Below are 19567 nucleotides of genomic sequence, written 5' to 3'. Positions count from 1 at the left end.
GTAAAATTAAAAAACAGAAATCAACTTACTTCTCACTATTTTAATTTCAATTGTCAAGTTACTACCAGAGCTTCTGCCCGTGTATCCTGCTTTTTTTTCTGTTACTGAATTAATTCACAGTACATCTGTTCATGGTTTTGGCCAAGTTCCATGCTCCAACTGCCCTTTCTAATAAGAAGTTTCAAAAAGAAAATATTCAAATGAGATGAAACAGGATTTGACCAGAAGTCGGCACTGCACATGTTTTAAAGCTGATCTTGTGCTACAAAATTGAGCTACTTGGAAGCATTTAGGCTCCCTATTTTTAGGTTTAGTTTATGTAGTACAGCACTAAGTGTTAAAAAGGGTAGTTACATGTAGATTAATTGCATGATAAATGAAAGCAATTCAAGTGAAAGAGTTTAAAGAAGAAAAAAAATTTGTTTCAATATAATACCAGTGATACTATTTTTTTCTTAAACTAGGTGAATGCGTTTTCTTAGGAAGATACACCTGAAAGATGATTGAAAGTCTCCCCATTTCAGATCCATTCCTTTAGCAGAGCGAATAAACTGGACCTCTTACTGTCTCCAGCATTGTTGTTTCAGTGCTAAGTAAAGCAACTTCTGTCTCAAGGAATATCAGACTTTTGTTTGAATTCCATTTTGCTTTTCTTCCTTCTTACTCCCTTAGATAAGGATGTTACGTGTGCTTGATTGCAGCATTTTAGACAGCTTTACACTTAACATAAAGTGTCCTAGGAGAAAAAAACAAATAAAAATCCCTTCATATTTTTATATTGAGTGTGTTCACTTGTCTAAAAAACAACAAATACCCATTAAAAATGCTACAGAAAAAGCAGAGGTAATTATTTTTATGCAAGCATCAGAAATGCAAAAGGAAGCAAATACACTGTTAAGACATCTTGTCACCACTAAATGCAGTTGTATAAGACACTTGCAGAAATTCAAATTAACTTGAGACAAATGGTGATAATTATTTTGAGCACTCCCTAGAGACAGCTTGTTAACAAATACAGTTTGTCATGGCTGCTGCATTTTGGTGGCATTAAAAAGGTTTTATCTGTGGCTAAATCATGCAGATTACCTGGGAAATCAAAGGTTGAGATTAAATATATTTGTTTTTTAAAAGCTACAAGAAAAGGAATGATAACATGTTTACTTAATCCTGTCTAAGGTATTTTCACATTGCAGAATTGCTTTTAGTTTGGATCCTTCTAAAATGTTTGCATCTAATTTAGACCCCTGAAAATAAATCTAACTGTACTTGCTTCCCTATAAGGTTGTGCTTTCATTTCCCATCCTTGTGATAGTACAAGTATCTGTACAGCTGAACCCTGAAGCAGCTTGAAGAATTATTCTGGAGGGATGGAATTCCCAGTATGACTGGGCCTCCAGTTACCACTTCGCAACAAAAGGGCAAACCTTTGTGTGTTGAAGGAAACAGACCTAACATAAACACATTTGTTCACTTTCAGTCAGACTTTTTAGAAGTACCCATTCAACATACTTCTCCATCACAAGTCCAGCAGCTCTCTGTTATGGCTGCCTTCATCCCATTGGAGCCCAAGGCAGCTTTGTTTCTGGGAAACACTGGACAGCATCTGTCATTACAAGCTACCTGCGTGGCTGGGCTTGGTTGAACATAAACAGTCTTAAAAAAAGTCTGATAGACCATTCTTGTTACTCATCGAATAAGAAGGCCTTGCAATAAACAATTAAGTTTTGCTGGTGGATTGCAAAGTTGCCATTTCCTATAGCTCTTGGTTATGGAAGAATGTGTTGAGTACCAGTGTTCGCTGTCTTCGAGTTTGTCTTAGGCTTTTCTATATGTTCTGATAAAAGATCTAAAAATACTAATATAAAAGTGTATTCTGGGGCAAGAGAAGGGAGTAATATGAAAGGTAATGGGATTGGCAAAGTCTGGTACTAACCAAAGCACCTACATTGAGCTGTTGAGCAGAAGGTTTTTTTCAGCTGGACAGCAACCGTACTACATCTGTTGAAAATCCCGACCTGTTTAATTGGGAGTCTGAACAAAATGCTGCATTGGATATATCACAGCTGAAGTTCATGAACTTGCTTTTCAGTCAGCATTGGTTACAGTTGAGTTGTTACACAAGGGCACCATTGCTGTGGCTTTACAACATATTTCAAAGCTTTGATATAGAAGCACTCTCTGTGATAGTCAAGTTCTCGAAATGATATGGGGATTTATACATTTAAGGGGGAATGAAATTTGATCCAAGCTGAGTGAATTTTTAGGAGGCATGTAAACTGATAGAGGCAAGCTGTCTGCTGCATATTTAGATCCAGGGACAAAAATAGTTACTGCATTGGACTTAAATTGAGTTGCATTTTTTTCAAGTCATGTTTAGCATGAGATATTTGTGAGAAACAAGATTGCCTTTGTACAGCTGTGCTTTTATGTGGTCTGTTTCATCCGCACATAGCGAACTGTGCTTTCTTAACCCCAGTTTACAAATGAGGGACCCCTAAAGAGGCACAGAGTGAAAGGTAGTAGTTAGATTTACTAACCAAAGAGACCTTGAACTGCGGTGTCTGTTTTAATTATGATCTCAGGCATAATCATTCTTAACAAGGTCTTTATCTTGAAAAGTTACTGCCCTGAAATTCTCAGGTTAACTGCATAGACCTAGTTTTACCCACATTTTACTACAAGTGCTGTGAGTAGGCAAAGGCAGCTGTGCCCTCTGAAAAGGTCTCAGTATGGTGCTCAGAATGTCTCAGTACACACCACCAGACCATATGAATGGTCCAAACAAAGCAAAACTCCAACTGTTATATTTCAGATGCCAACCTTTTTTGCTTAGTGTTTGGAGCACACCATTAGGAAGCTGGAGATTTCGCCTGTGTTCACCTCATCCATAAAGAATTGAAATTTGTATCTAAATGAAAAATACATTAACTTGCAAAACTTTAGGCAGCTGTTGGATGAAAAGCACATCAACCTAGAAGTAAAGAAGTTGAAATCCCTGTTACGTTCTCCTGCCCCTCATGAGAAGGACCTGCAGCATTGCACCCAGTGCTGGTTGTTACTGGTGTGATGAGGATGAGAGTTAAGATATCTCAAGGTCTTCCTTAGTTGGCTTTATCATGAGATGCCTCTCTGTATAGTCCTATGCTGCAGGCAGAGTGTATGTATCTGCTTGGACTCAGAATTCAGGAGGCACATACATGCAATTTAGATCATGTTGTGTCTGTAAGATGTAAGTTTTTGACTGGATCTAATCCAAAGTGATTTGCTCGGATGCATCAATGCCAGGTCAGAAATCCAGGTCTTCTGACACCCACGCGTGTCTATCACAAGCCCACAAGGTCTTAGTTGTCTCAACTCAACTGGAAAAACAAATTCCAAATATGTGCCAAGTAAATTAAAATGATGTAGTTATTTACCAGTAGTAAAATCAATGTCTGTTAAAATCAAAACCAGTGATACAGTACATGCTTTGATTATTGAAGTGCAGTGTAATCTGTAAGGTAAGAGATCATTTTAAAAAGTTAGCTTTTATAAGACAGATGTATGTTATATTACAGTCTGTCTGGTTTTAGGTGAAATTTTGAAAAGCTATTTGTAAGACGGTGTAGTTGTGACTTAGGGAGGAGCATGTTTGTGTGTATTTACAGAAGAAGGAGTTGGCTACAACATTTGAAGACTGAAAAAGATTTTGGACCTCAGGCAGTAGAGCAGTTTCCCAGTGATATGTGCAGTGAATGAATAAATGTGTTTTAATATACTAGTCAGCAGATTTATTTCTGTAGTTGACAGTTTAGCTGACTAGTGCAGTTAATAGCCTCTCTATAGTACAAAAAAAATGGAGAAAAAAGGAAGAAAAAATAAAAATGGAAAGAAAAATACAAGTTACAACACGAAAGACGCTGCCAAGAATTCACCCTGACTTCAGCTGAGATAATTTTTCAAGCATGCAGATGCAGCTGTCAGCTCATTGCTTATCTCTTCTTGCTCACTAGAAGACAGAAGTGGTGTAAAAATAAGTAAAGAGTGTGCTGGTCTTTCCCCTTTCTACCTCTGTACCTGGGAGTTTCTCTTCCAGCAACATTGGGCAGCTCTGCCAGGCAGGCAGTGTGTCTGCTCTGCTGGAAAGCAGCTCCTGGTCTGACTTGGGTTGTCTCCTTGGGTTTTAAAAATTCATCTTGAGTTCCAGGCACTGGTTTTGGATACAGGGAAAATTCAAGTGTTTCCAGAACATTATTTTCTTGTCTTTCGTCGCTTGACCCATCCAATGGAATGTGTAGTTATGCCAAGCAAGTTGGAGCTCTTTAGATGTCTGAATAACTTCAATGCCAAGTTTCTAAGTTTACACCGGTGAATATCATGGTAATTTAATTCTTTAACCAGTGCTTTTGCTGGTTACTAATAAATACTTAGAAATGTGGATTTTTTAAAAATATATTGAACTATTTAATATGTGAGTGAGTGTGCCTTAGTATGTATGGGAGAATGCAGACAGCTACAGAGTTTAAAGCCTCATGCTCAACAGTCATGTGAGCAGTGTTTGCTTACACGAATAATCTCATTAGAGCTAATTTAGTGAGTGATGACTGCACTTAGAGGCCTGAGGCATGGAGGACTGGTCCAGGGTAGTGGCAGAAGGCTGTGGTTCTGTGCTGCTGCTCAGGCTGCACCTTGAGAGGTCACAGACTCAGAAGGGTTCCAGCCCTGAAAACCAGTACCTGGAGCTTTCCTCGCTACAGCCGGGTCAATATGGGGCACCCTGATCCTGGCAGGCAAAATAATAGTTTCATGAAGCAAGTTGTGAAAAATGTTGCCTGATCTTGCACAGTTCATTTACAATTAAAAACAAAAATTCTGAAAATTACTGAATTCATCTCCCTCTGCCAATTTAGGCTTCAGGCAGGGCTATGCATTTTGCTTCATGTAAACTTCCAAGATATTGCAACTAGTTTAACTGGGAGGAAGCTCAATAGGTACAAGATGTTAGCAAAGTTAATTAAAGAAGAGGAAAAGAGCCAGTGCATCCAGTCCCCTCCCAGAAAACCCAGCCTTCCATCTGCCACAGCACGGTGTGTAGGTCTGACAAGGTAAACGTTAATCCTGCTTTACTATGGTAATACCATGTCAGACAAATTAGTGAGGTATCAATGCTGTGCCTTCTGTTCATTCCTGTCATTTGTGGCTCAAATTATCATGCAAGAATATGGTTTCAAGTTGTTGGAAAAGCAGGAGATTGCCTCTGTGTGTGAGACTTGGCTACTGTGCATTACCAGCTCAGGGGCAGATGCAATTACATGCAAGTTCTTTGTATGAGATGAAGAGGAGATCTGGGCTGTGAGGCCTCAGAGGTATTTTCATTTCCTTGGCCTGACTGTCACAAAGGCCATAAGCTTTTACATGGGGAGGTTGAGTTATTCACAACAGCACTGAATTCAGTGCCTGTGGCTCAAAACTGGTGCAGAATTGCACCTGGCTCACCTGAGCCCTCTGTCTCAGCATAGTGCTACTGGTATCTGCCTGTTTCCCAGTTTACTGAGTTGGAGGAAATAGAGCAGAGAAGGGTGATGTACAGCACACATCCCCAGCACACCTAGCTCTGATGCCAAGATTTAGCAAAGGCTGCAGTATTGCAATCCTGAGCAAATATACAAGTGGTTGGGTATATGGCAGAGACTTGGACTTGATGGTATTGGGCACCGATAGCTTTAACACATTTTCTTTGATTGCACATCTCCTGAACGCTGCTGTAATAACTGGAAATGATGAGGGGGCCTTTAAAAGGTTTATGACTGCATTTCCCACACACTTGCTTCACGCTTAACTAAAACCACCTTGTGAACGGCAAATGTCAACTCCAGGCAAAATTTCCTTTTCTAGGAAGAATTTAACTGTACCGCATAAATGGGAATAAATTAGATTATAATCTAGCTACAGTAATTTTAAAGCAACTCTTTTAGTACAAAGGAGATTTGAAAATTTATGTACCACTAGTATAGAAGAAGGAGGACAAAAACTAATCTGTGGTTTCAGCTAGCCAGAAAAGCACTTGCAAGGCAGCAGAAGATGACAGGCAGCATCCCTGTGCACTCAGCCCCAGAAAGAGTTGGGGGATGAACCCAGTATGGTCACCAATCGGAATTGCCAAGGCAGTGACGCTTGCTGATCTTCCTGGGCAAATAACCAGTGTTCATGTGAACAAAACTGGTTCATCTGAGGCATAATCATATTATTGCACATTTCAGACCAGAGTCATTAAAAATTACGACTTTGAGCTTGACTGCAGCATGTGCTGCAGATTTGAACTGGCAGGCACATCCTTAGAAGCGGGTGCTTGTGCCCTGCTTGATGCAGTCGCCTGAAGTTCACCCTGGCAGTTCTTTGGCAGAAATATGGAAAGGCTGTGCATGGTTCTGTATGCTGGATAATGCGGGAAATGTCAGCCCTGCTGCTGGGTCTGACCAAGAATGGGTATGTCCCTGGTTCAGCTGGCACTAATGTAATTCTTAAAACTGAAGATTTTTAATAACTGCAACTGAGTGAATCCTTCTCTTAGCTAGTCAGCATCACTACAGACATATCTGAAGTAATGTGCCTAACTTTAGTTAGAACTTTTTCACTTAGTGCTCTTCTCTGTTTGGGGTTCATGGACTAGGCCAACTTACCGCTCCTCTGGGAAAAAGGAAGCGTGTCTGGAGTCTTTCTTAGAGTAAGTATTTCTAGCTTCTTCATACGTTTTATCTGAAAATATGAACCTGGTTGCTTAGAGAAGACCATGTTCACCTTTAATAGCAGTAATGAAATGGAGCAGGTGAGCCTCCAGCTAGAACAGTTTTTAAACAGCAGTTGCCACCCTTGGTTTGGCAATGACTGTTGCTTCAGTTAGATGTAGTATTTGACCCTGTGCTTGTGAGCTGTTGCAATGAGAAGTAAAAGAGATCTACCTAAAGCCTCTGATGAAGTTTGTTGGCCTTGGATATGTGTCCTGGTTAGAGCGGCTGGGACCAGCTTCTTGCTGTGTGGGTGTAACCAAAATCTTGTATTCTACACCCTTTTTTGTAATTTCTGATGGACTCTTAATAATGGATCATTTGCAGCAGCTGCCCAGGGCACACCTGACCCCTCAGGCTACAAGCTGGGTGTTAGAGAGCCCTGTGAGACAGGGTCTTCACACCAATGACTCAGGTGTGATAACTCTTCTCCAGGGAGAGGTCATGTCTGCTAATGTACCATCAATGATTACAAAAATATCCCATGACTCACAGAGTAAACCAGCTGCTGTGAAACTCCTGGCCCTGGGGAAGGTACTGGGCATTCCCACCTGAACCTGAGTATATATAATCTTGGGATTTGGGGACTTCTGGTACCACTTGTTGGATCCAGAGGAGGACCAGAACTTCAACAGGCCTGCGATCATCATCCTCAGGGGGACCATGTGGGACTCAGCACAGGGGCTAACAAACACCATTGTGTTTGTGCCCCAGGGTGCTGGATTATACATGTGGGTTATGTGAGTTAAACCCAATTTCTCTTTGTATCATTGTATTTACTGTAATAATTTTATTAAGTTGTAACTCTGACTCGTAATCTCTTCTTGAGCTGGGCTCATTTCTCCTGGTGGTTTACCTTTAAATCAGCACCGGATGCCATTCACACTGTGTGTTTCCTGCAGTGCTGCAAAATGTACAGTGACAGTACATAAATAGAAAAGCTGCTCTTGGGGAAAAATCATCTTTTTGTTGCTGTGGTTCTTCTAGTGATTTGTAGCAATCTTGGCTTCATCAGCAACATTGCTGCAATAGCTTCTGATGTTTCATGGCTTTTTTGGCTTGGACACATGAAGGTTGTGAGCTTGATAAGCTGCCAGGTTGTTGTTCTCAGTTCACTTGAACTTGAGATGGACTTGAAACCTTTAGTGCTCATTTCCTTAAGTTTTTGGCGCTCTTCTGACCTTCATTAGATGCACTATTTGTCTTCTTCACCCTCTTGGTTAGGAGACTAAATAAGGTCAAACAAGTAGTATTAGGGCATGTATCTATCATGCTCCAGAAGAACTCCTCACTTCCAGAAGGGTCCAGTGACAACTCTGATTCTGTGGGAGACCCTCAGTGGAGCAGGCTTCCCGCAGGACCTGTGGACCTGTAGAGAGAAGAGCCCATGCTGGAGCAGGTTTCCTGGTAGAACTTGTGACCCTGTGGGGGGACCCATGCTGTAGCAGCATTACCCTTCCCGAAGTACTGCACCCTGTGGAAAGGGACCCACACTGGAGCAGTTTGTGAAGAACTGTAGCCCATGGGAAGGACTTATGTTGGGCAGTTCTTGGAGAATTGTCTCCCATGGGAGGGATGTCACACTGGAGGAGGAGAATGACTTGCAGTAGCAGAGACATGTGATGAACTGACCATAACCCCCATTCTCCATCTCCCTGTGTTGCTGAGCAGGGAGGAGGTAGAGACTTAGAAATAAAGTTAAGACCAGAAAGGAGGGAGGAATGGGTGGAACATGTTTTTTAGGATTTGTTTTACTTCTTTTCCTGCTCTGATTTTGATTAGTAATAAATTCAATTAATTCCCCCATGTCAAGTCTGGTTTGCCTGTGATTGTTACTGGTGAGTGAGCTCTCCCTGTCCTTAACTCATGCGCCTTTTGTTGTATTTTCTCTCCCCTGTGCAGCTCTCTCCATAGTAAGAGTGACAGAGCAGCTCTGCTGGGCACCTGGCATCTAGCCCAGGTCAAACCATCATGGCCTTTTTTGCGGCATGTCATGATGCCTGTTACCAGAGTCACAGTAGTGGCCAGCCAGGACCCCAAGCCTTAGTCCAAATATGTGAGGAAAAATGCCTGCATTCTTATGCAGCCCTTGGGTTGTATTTGTATTTGTTTGCAGTGGTTAATGACTCATCTAAAAGTAAAAGTTGCAGTGTCTAAGTTGACAATTTGGCATGTTAACCTATGCTGTAAGTTGATGAAAGTCTTTGGACTGTCTTACTCTGCCACAGCCCGCTTATCCCTTTAATAATTTGTAGCTCAAACCAATAAGGAACCCATCAGGGTGCTCACATCTGTGAGTGTTATGTGCTGGATCTGGCTGAATCCAGTACCAGATTGGAAGGCTAGGGAAGGAATTTGTTTCACTGTGGCTGCTGACAGTCATTTTTCACCCCTCTCCTGAAGTACCACAGCAGTTTGCCAGATGTGCACAGTGTCAGCATGCTTGTACATGTGAAACAGGTAACAACAGTATTACCAGCCCTCTGTAACTGAGATGTAGCAATTGCTTAGAATCTGAAAACCAACCGCTACCACCACCCTTAGTCCTTGAACTGAGAGAGAAGTGACAGGTTCATGCCATACTGCCCTTTTTGACCCTACAGGGGTACATAGGCATGGATGATATATGTTGGGTGCTGATAGAAATGGCTAGTTGTCAGGCTCTCAGCTTGCCTTCTCAATGTGGCTGTGCAGATACGGGGAGTCTGCTCTGATTAAATCCTCACAGAGCTGTGGTTGCTGTTGGTCAGTTAACCTGTCAGCACAGAGTCCTTGAGACCTCAGTCTCAGAAGCATCTGAACATAACAGAGGACATGTATGGTGGAGTTGCAGATTGCAGCTCCACTTAACGATTTGCCAGGCAAAAACCACTCTAAAACATTGTCCAAAATATGAGCATTGCATGTTTTCCCTTTTAAGAAGAGTATTCAGAAGATCAAGATAAGCAGACAGATGATATAATCACAGAAATTCTTTCTCCAGCAAGAGAGGATAAAAGTGCCTTGTGTTGTGATAATGCCTCTGTATTGTGCAGAAATTTCAGTTCCTTAGAAATATACCAAATATCTAATTTTGCTCTTGCTTTCCTCATCTTTCATCGGATTCAGATATCACCCTTTAGAAATGTAAAACTAACATTGACTGGTCTGATGAATTTGGTTTCCTCATCCTGAACATTTAATTTTTCCTTATGCTCCAGTGTCTGCTATTCTTTAGCACAATCACACTGAATATCAATTAGGAGGCGGGAAGATGATTGTGGAAAACTTAGTGAGGGAGATGAAATGCAGACTGGGATTTTGGCTATTGTGAGTGGGGATGCATGTTTGCTCCGAATTTTTTCTGAATTTTGGAAACTCTTCAGTATTAAACTACATGTGCTGTGCAGCAGCATGAGATTTTGAGATCCCCATGATTTTAATTTCTTCTTCAAAATCACAATAAATGGTTGCTTCCATGAACCAGGAGAGACAAGTGGTCAGTGCCAAAGTTATTTAGCAGATGGTGCTTGAGTAGTGAGCAACATCATCATTTCAAGTGTAAGCCGTGTAAGAGATGTCTACCGACCTGGCAAATGAGACCCCTGGTGTTACTCACATGCTTCCATCTCCCATCCTGCAAGATGCTGCCATCTGTCAAGACACTGAGCCAGGCCTCACTCAAATAAATAAATAAATAAATAACACACCCCCCTTTTTTCCAGAGCGCTTGCTATTGCCTGGGTTAATACACTATGTGTGGGCTTATGTATATAATACATGTGAGGGAAGTGGAAATATGGATACAAATACAATAAATGCATCTTTGGTTTCTGTTACTTGGGACAGACAATGCTAATGCATGGTAAACCTTTTCAGAAATATATTCAGTACTGAAGTGCTGTTGTACACCAAGCCCTTGCCATGAATTAGTCTCTTTCTTTCTGCAGAGTGTGACAAGCTGCGGCGGGATGGCTACCGGAGCTCACAGTACTACTCTCAGGGCCCCACCTTCTCCTCATCCTCCAGTGCAATCTGTGGAAGTTACCAGGATGATTATGAAGAAATTGAACAAAAGGTAATGATGGGGGGGAAGTGCTGGAAAAAGTACTTGCCTAGTGCAGTTTAATTGCCTGCCATAATACTCTTCAAATAAGGCAGGATTTTTAGAAGATCTCAAAGATACTTATTCCTTTGAATTACAGTGGTATTAGATCATCTGACTTCTATGGTCTCTTGAAAATCCAAGTTCTTCCCATGCACTGATATAAAGTACCCACTGGCATGTTCAGGATGTAAAAGCAGGAAGGAGTTTGGTCATGTTCTGGAGGGAAGACCTCAGCAAGTGTAGCTGTTAAATGTTTGTATTCAAGAAGCAGGAAGAGCTATTCATCAGCCATCAGCATAGTTAAATGGTAACTTTGATAAGTGCACACTTTGAGTTGCTAATACAGGCAGTTCTGCACTTAGAGGCTTTGTCCTAATGCATCACAACTGTTTGCTAAAGGCTTCCAGAAAATAAAGATTGACCACTAAATTGGGTCAGCTTTCTTTCAGTTTGCTTCATGATTTTCATGTTTGTATTCCCACATCTCAATTTCCGGAGTGCTTAGCTTAGAATCTTGAAATAAATCAAACAAATAAAGAGAAGGGACAGTTGAGCTCAAGTCCTAGGAAAGTTGTGAAGTCGTATTGCTATATTCATCAATTGATACACATTTCAATTACAGAACTAGTAAGTTGCATTAATGTTCTAAAGAAGAATAGGAATTCTACTCCCCTGTCCTTACTTTAGCCTGTTGTGCCTGTGGGCTCTGAAGCAGAAGCTAACTTTGGTGCTGTGGTCTAGAACATTACTGTTAGATTTGAGGAGGAAGAGGAACTGGAGCCTGGCTGTCCAATGCTGAAATGCTGGAGCTCCTGGGATTGTCAAGATAGACATTCTAGAATATTTTGCCAAAAACTACTGTTGCATATAGAGTGGGAGGATGTCCTTGGTTGTAATGCAATCTAATTTTTTGAATTGTTAACTAAACCATATATGCCTCTGTAGTGTGGACTTAGTAACTCCATCTCTCAGGAAAATGTGCAGACCTTGAAAATGCACTTCAGAGGATATAGTGTTTTCAGTTCTATCCTCCATGGCTTTTAATCACATAATCAAAGGTGTGAAATATGTACAGTCTCTCATTCAGGTGGTGATTGCATTTATCTGTATATTGGCAGGGAGTGTTAGAGCATCTTGTTTAGCTGTGTGTGGTATGTAATGGCAGTGAGCCGAGAATGTAAAGCACATTCATATTGTGGAATGCATTATAATGATAATTTGCAAAACTTTACTGAAATCACTAGAAATTCCACTGGGGAAAGTAGTAACACATTGATTCTTGCTGTTAATGTACTGCACATATATGCACATGTAAAACTAATGTAGCATTTAAAAAATACAAATACACTTTTCTTGAACAATTTGAATGGAAGCATGTAAACATGCGTGAGGACTCTTGGAGACTAAGAGCCATCATCCTTGTCTTGGTTAAGGGTATTTTTGAGTGTTAAAATAATATGTTACTAACAATTTCTGTGCATTCTGGAGAAAAGTACTGTGACTTAAGTATGCTTCAAGGATAGGATAACGTTTCCATTTCAATTCGGAGTAGGTTCCTTTAAATATTTTGAAAGAGTGATTCAGAGCTGTGGAGAAAGATGTCTGCCAAACTGACAGTCTTGGCTGTTACTAATTATCTCAGAACCTTAACCCTGCCACACTTACTTGCAGCTCAGAAAGACATTGATTCCTTGTAACTGTAGCATGATTCTCCATTCATATTGTCTAACTCAGTGTTTTGTGAAGTCCTTTGACCAGGATCTTTGTTTAATTGGCTTTTTTGTCTTGTTTTTGTAACTGTAAAAGATTTTATTCTTTTTTTAAATGAACGTTTGCCACAACAGATTTCTGAACTTGAATTATTATCCTACTGATAAAGTGCCAAGTAATTCTAATAAGTCTTATGCCTTGAGCGAGTCGTATTTCAGCTGTCAGGAGAGTTCTTCAGTAACAGCGTGGAACTGGGGTCACCAAAAATCCTGTGATTCAAAATGTGAATTCCTCACCATTAGATGAAAGCTTTGTAGCTTTGTTATCTATTCAAAGCAAAAAAGCCAACATTTAAATTCTGTGCATGCAGTACTTAATAGTTGAAATTTGAGAACAGCAGAATAGTGATGGTTGGATGAGTAGCTTTTTACTGTTTGGAAACTTACTTCTTAGTTGATATAATTGCCAACTTGGAGAAAAAACAATGTGCTGCTGCATAGTGATTCCACAAGAGAAGCCATCTTCCCCTACTCTTCTCAATCTGCTTCAAAAAAAAACCCATAGCTAGATATTCTGCTTGACTTTTTACACTGGAGACAGTATGAAACCATGGCTAGGTGATGTGAGAGGAAACCTCAATCCTTAAGCATTCTCAAGTTTTCTGGAGATTGGGTGTCTGTCAGCACATTGGTTCAGTGCGAATTTGTCTAAGATGAGAAGAACATTTGCTGTTCCAAAGGAAAACCACTAGGGAGAAGCAGGCCCAACTCAAAAATGAGCAAACAAAATTAGAGAACATAGGAAGCTGGAGTCACTGAGTGGTAGTTTATATAACACAACATTATTGGAACTACCGTTTTAATGTTGATTCTTACAATTCTAAATTAATGGAGCACAGGCCATGTTCCACTGTAATACTGATCCTAATTGAGTTTGTTGGTGATTAAATTGGTTTACCTGGATTTTACATCTTGGTACTGTGACCAGTCTCCTTCTGTCTCACCTCTTAAGTGCCACTGTTGTTTACGTAACTTGGGAGCTATTCCTGTACTTCAGTATGACTCTAACAGTGTAAAAGATGTATTGAAATGTCACTTTCAAACTCTAGTTATCCTTATGTTCTGAAATGTATACATTGTGTATATTAACAGTGTTTGTCTTTTGTGTGTTTTTTTCTTATTCTTTACCTTTTCCCTTTTGCCACTCATTCTCTTTGTTTCTTTTTGTCTCACTCAACAGTCTAGTCTGTTAGACTGCATCTCTCAGTCTTGCATTAGCGCCTGCTGTAACTTGGTTCCCTGGAACAACAAGGTACCTTCCCCACAAGTGGGACCATCCAGCTGCCATATCTGCAGCTTGATGTAACTTGTAGCATTTAGCGTATATGCAGCCTTACTCTGCTCTTAGCCTTCAGTCATTACCTGCTTCTTTTTTCTGCTTAAAAGCAATTAAAAAATCAGCTGCTCAGCAGAAGAGTGCCAGTGCCAGGTTTGTTTCCTTTATTTTCCTCTCCACTCTTTTTTGTCTGCAGAAGTGTCCTATATTTACTTGGTTTGCTGAATTTTTATTCCCTTTATGTCTGTTAACATTTGCCTTCCTTGAAACCCCTCCCTCAATGGACCTCTTGTTTTGTTTAATTGGCTGCTTCATTGGTTTTTAGTTAGCCAAGGAAAATCTCCACTGGTTTGGAAGAATGTATTTTGCTTAAATGATGAATGTGAGCCACAGAGGACCTGCTCCCAGGCATGCAGTATATCATGTCTTTTTTCCATCTATGAAAATGTTTGTGCACCAAAAACTCCTGGTATTTTTCCCTAGGTCCTGTCATTTGGCTTATGAACTTTGCCTTGATACAGTCTGTTATGCTTTGGGTGAAAAAACATTTATTTTGTTTATTCATGGGGAAAAAACGTGTATTTTTGTCACTCTGCTCAGTTAAACTGTTAGGTGTCCCTCCAATATCTGAAAGAGACTGTTTAGTATCGTAAGTGAAAACAAATGCACTAACTCTATCAAACTTGGAGTGGTCTAATCCAAAACTTTGCTTGGTGTTAAGAGGAGCTAAAGTTGTTGGGCACTTCGGTTTTGCAGGCGGGAATACCTAAAAGCCCTGAGGCATGGTGTCTAGCAGAGCTGAAGATACTTCTGGGAAGTGATGGTGGTGGTGTCGGTGGTGTCCTCAGCTGGCCTCCTTGCCCCTCTGCTGCAATTGCGTGACATTGTTCTTATAAGCAGCACATGTATTTTATACCATTTGCAAGTTGTTTTTCTTTTAAATATTTCTCATTTACTGAGTTGGAGCAAATCTCATAATATATGAAATACCAAAGCATAAGGAAGTTAGTAGAGAAAAATCTTTGGACACGAAAAGAGGGTAATTCTTCACTCATCACATACACTGTGCAGCTGCTGCGGTGTTAGTGGATGCTGAAAGTTTACTTAGGTTTAGAAAGCAAGTGGGTACATCCTTGAAAGGGGAGAACTCCATCCAATAGTGAAAGAATATTCAGGAGTAAGTATCCACTGTATGCATCCTATAATTTAAATTTCACCTGTATAACATTGATTAGATGTTATTTTAAGGCAGATACGAGATAGGCTTTTAGAGCTCTGGACAGTACAGCTGTTCTTACAGTTTCTGTCTTGTTGCAACAGAGTAGAGGAAGAAGAAACATTTCTGCAGGTCTGGTTAAGGTGATAACATGCTTGATAGTAATTTCTGCTGACAAAAAAAATTTCCTTCCTTACTGAGGCAGTAAAGGTTGCAAAGGGAAAGATTTAGTAGGAGAGCAAAATTGGCTAGTGCAGCTGAACATCTGTGTGTAGAAGTAATAAAATGGAATATTCTCTGAAAATTGGGGGAACTAGACTGGTGACCTTGGTTTAGAGGGTACCAAATAGAGCAAGACATGACTAATTCATCTTAAGTGTAAGTTCATATAGATATATAACAATAACAGAACACTGTGTTCCATAACAGTATGAAATACTATGGGTTGAATTATACATGTGAAGTGCCCTTCTCAATTGACTAGGTTTGAGTCTTGGGTTTCTTTTCCCTGTTATTGTTTATCTTGATCCCTGTGCATTGGGAAAACGGCACTTGAAGCTGTCAAACCTAGTAAAATGTTGAATCAGAAATAGGATGTCGGCAAATATAATAGACAGCTGAAATGGTATGGCTGCCGTCTGCAACACTGATTTTTTTTTCTTTCTCTATTTTGTTCTTCTGAGAAATTATGATTTTAGATGTGACTGTAGTAGCCAGTAGGGTAAATGACATGACTAGAAGTTTGAAGTCCCTTTGCTGAAAAGTAAAATTTGTATGGATTGAGTTTTCCTCGTGGTGGTCCCATCTTTTTTCAAACAGCGTAGTATAAACCCCTGGGATATAAAAAGATTTAGAATAAACAGATTATTTAAGCAGAGAGTGCTGCAAGATACATAGCATAAACTCATTTGTCATCTGGGATCTCTCAAATAGCATGAATGTGCTGAGATAGTGAAACCCTTTTGTTGTATCTCAGCAGCTGAGTTGGCTGGGGGACAATATGTCAACAAGGCTTCAGAGAACCCTGTCTTACTGAGCCATATAGCTTGTCTATAGGATATTTATAGGCCATTTTTCTCCTGGATTCTCATTTTAACTCCCATTTGAGTTCAGGCTTTTTCCCTCGTAATGCATGTTCATGGAAACACTGCAAGGTTTCAGGCTGCTGTTTACACACCCCACCTTTCCCTCTTACCACGTCTATGAAAAAGAATGAATTCCAACCAATTATCCTGTGGAGATGAGTGTAACAACCGTTTGCACAGAAATCTGGCCATTTAAGTCAAGCAGTAAGGTGACTCTGACTCAGAGATGCTTTAAAAATGGGACAAGTACTTTCTGTTCTATTGCGCATAGAGTTTATGATCAGCTTTGCTAAGCAGATACATATTCTCAAAGTACTGCCTACTTCTACTTCTGGTATAACAGACCTTACTTGAGAAGACATTCCTGTCACACAGCAGCAGTTCGTCTTTCAGCAAGCTTCTGGGCTGTATATCTGAAAATGTTTGCTAAAAATATGTGAATCCTTGTGATTTTCCCTGTAGATTTTCATCCTATTTGTAGAGGTAAATAATTTCTGTCTGAAAAGCGCTGAGATACGACTTGCTGCGTTCCTCTGTGCAGTAAAGATGTGTACAGCTTTGTCATACCTATACCACCGTCACTGAGAGTACTTTGGAAGAAAGGATGTAAGAAGAGACAGTCATGTTTCTTCAGGATCCATGGAAAATGTACCTATAATTCAAATATGAACATTTATTCTTACATCCAAAACCACCTCCAGCTCTTTTACTGAATTATTTTGTAGAATTCCTATGGCAGAAGGTTGTTCTCACTGACACACTTCTTTGAACTCAACTACAGAATTGGGTTTTCAATTTCTTCTCACTGATTATATGCTCACTGGCCTGTTGCATTTCTCTCCATCTTATGCCATCTGTCCCCAATTTTCACAACTTTTAATTCTGCAAAATTTGTGATTGATGTTCCACATTTCTTCAGATAATTAGGATTCCCTTATAGTAGATGCTTCACTTCTTCAGTTTTTCTATCTATTCGTATACTGTAACAAAAGAAGATGTTCTGCATGTCTTGGGTAACTTCCTTGGAAAGGAGGGGTGGCTTTGTAACCAATAAGTCTAGCACCTGACATATTAGAGAAACCCCTGGTGACCGCTGTGTGTCAGCTGAGACATGGCTCTTCAGTACGGTCTGAAGGTGACAGATACTGAGGCTGACAGTATCAACCAAGCAGAGTATTTGAAGGTCACTGAGGCTCATCATCACCCCAAACAAACTGCAAAACCAGGCTTGAGGTATCTCCCTTGGTGCCCTGAGTCAGGTGGAGCAAAGCTCACTGTAGAACAGGAAAAGCAATATTTCTTTGCCTCAACCCCTGGTTACTCTACTCTGATGCTGGGTTAACACCCCCATGCCACATTCCTTTCTCTCTCCCTCTGAGTTTCTAAAACCTAACTGGAGTCAGCTTTCCCTTTTGCAGTGACATTTCTATCCCAAACTGCTTAAGTTAAGAAAGGTCTATAAACTTGAGTGATTTGATGTGGGAAAGTCCTTGTGTTTGTGTGTCAGTACATACCTATGTATCTACTGCACTGTGTATGTGTATAGTCTATGTACACACACTCATAAAAAGATAAACATCGACATCCTATTGTGAAGAAATGGGCTTAGACCTTCTTAGAGACAGTGGAGGCCTGAAAAAATACTGAAGTCCTCCAGGAAGCTTGCATTGGTAAAGTTGCTGCATTTATCCTATCCACAGCCTCTCTAGTAAAGAAATTTCAAGGCTGGCAGAAATAGGTTATTTCCTTGAAGAAAAGCTCCCACATTTCGAAGTGTGCTTCCAAACCACAGGATGACATTAGTAATAATTTCATTGCCTGATTTTTTTTTTTAATACTGCCTGAAGAGGTTTTACTTCTCTATTCTTTTACTTTTTGCCTGGAAATTGCTATTACTTTTATTATTCATTAAGTAAAATATTGGACCCTGTCCTAAAGGATGTACAGTCAAAGCATAATAGAATAAATAAATGGTTTTTTATTTATAAACAATGGGAACTCCTCATAGTAACAGGCAGAAAATTAAAATCAGAAGTGATAAACGGTGGTTGCTGCAACACGGTGTTTGGGCAAGTCGTTTGTATAGCCCTCAGCTTCAAGAGAAAACAGATCGCTTAGACTGAACACCCACAGTAATTAAAAAAATCCATCTGTTATAAATAGATGTAATGTTTCTTTCCATGCCTGTGTACAGCAGTGAGGGAGGGAGAGGCAGTGGTCTAGTACTGACAACTCTATTTCAGATAGTATTTGTCTCTCCAAAGGAGAGTGGAATAAAGAAAAGGAGGGAGTAGGGATTGTAATTCTGGTCTGGTGGTAGGGAGGGAGGTCCCAAAGCAAACACCTCTGAAGCAGAGGAGTCAGCAGCTTGCAAAGAGATTTCTGCTTGTGCTGCAGCTGCTGCACCACACCCCTTCTATGCTTTTCTTCTCTTTTTTGTTTTGCCTGGGGGCAGAAGGAGACTGATGTTTTTCCTCCGGGTCTTCCTTCCTCTCCTGCTTCTCGGATTCCCTTGAGTGCCTTGCTGGCAGGAGTGGGGAGGAGAGAAGGCAATTTCTATCAGGTTTGCTTGGAGTTTATGGCCACCTGCAAGAAGCCCCAGCAATGTCTTCTCTGTGCCCTGCATCTGCCTGCCCTCAGTGTTTGTCACGGACTAGCACTGTCCTGTCTTTACAAAGCTGCATTATGGCTTTCTCTGCCATTGCTGGCATCCAAGCAAGGAGCTTGTGATGGAAACAGATTTTCTCCCCAAAAGAAAATGATATTTTTGGCTTATAACTTTGGTGGAGGGATTTGCACAAGCTGTTGCAACCTCTTTTTCTGGTGCAGTAAGTTTTTCGTTTCATTGGTTGGGTTTCTTTTCAAGTCAAATGCATCATGGAATTGAAATCTGCCACTTTGCAAAGGTCTGTCTTTTAAAATGACCATTCCATGGCTACTGATAATGGTAACTGCTCTACTGAAATCTGTCTTTTGATAGCAGGGTTTTTGCTAAGACCTTGCACATCCTTATAACCTAGTGCAGCTGGAGCAAAGCAGTGCTCAAACCTCATCTTATTAATAGGGCACAGCGAGATGAGAGGGGAAGGGAAGGCAAACCTGGGAGCAGGGAGAGAGGGGTTAGTCACTCCAGGAATTATGTCAGTTTGTAAGGTAATTAGTTATTGTGTTTTGCTATACACAAGACCACTCTTTTCTCTCTAATTGGTATGGATTTGTTAAACTGATCAGATACCTGGAATAAATATAATCTAGGTGGGGTTTTGTGTGTTACTTTTTTGCATATGTTTTTTAAAATGCTCTTTATGTAGGTCAGAGTGAGATATTTGTGAGGTTATGTTTTGTTCCACAAGCAGTTGTGCAGCAGCAA

General features: G+C 40.4%; 1 protein-coding gene across 5 annotated transcripts in view; it reads left to right on the top strand.

Annotated features, from left to right (window-relative positions):
• NHSL1 (NHS like 1) overlaps window positions 1–19567 on the top strand; it is a 192111-nt gene that overhangs the window by 134786 nt on the left and 37758 nt on the right. For all 5 annotated transcript variants that reach the window (XM_071549172.1, XM_071549171.1, XM_071549170.1 and 2 more), the window contains one exon: window positions 10694–10821. In XM_071549172.1, coding sequence (XP_071405273.1) covers window positions 10694–10821 — 128 coding nt within the window. The remainder of the gene's footprint in view (window positions 1–10693; window positions 10822–19567) is intronic.

Source organism: Pithys albifrons, chromosome 2, assembly GCF_047495875.1.
Source record: "Pithys albifrons albifrons isolate INPA30051 chromosome 2, PitAlb_v1, whole genome shotgun sequence".
NCBI classification, from domain to species: Eukaryota; Metazoa; Chordata; class Aves; order Passeriformes; family Thamnophilidae; genus Pithys; species Pithys albifrons.
Note: the sequence above shows the minus strand (reverse complement) of the source record. Positions and strands in the feature narration are given on the sequence as shown.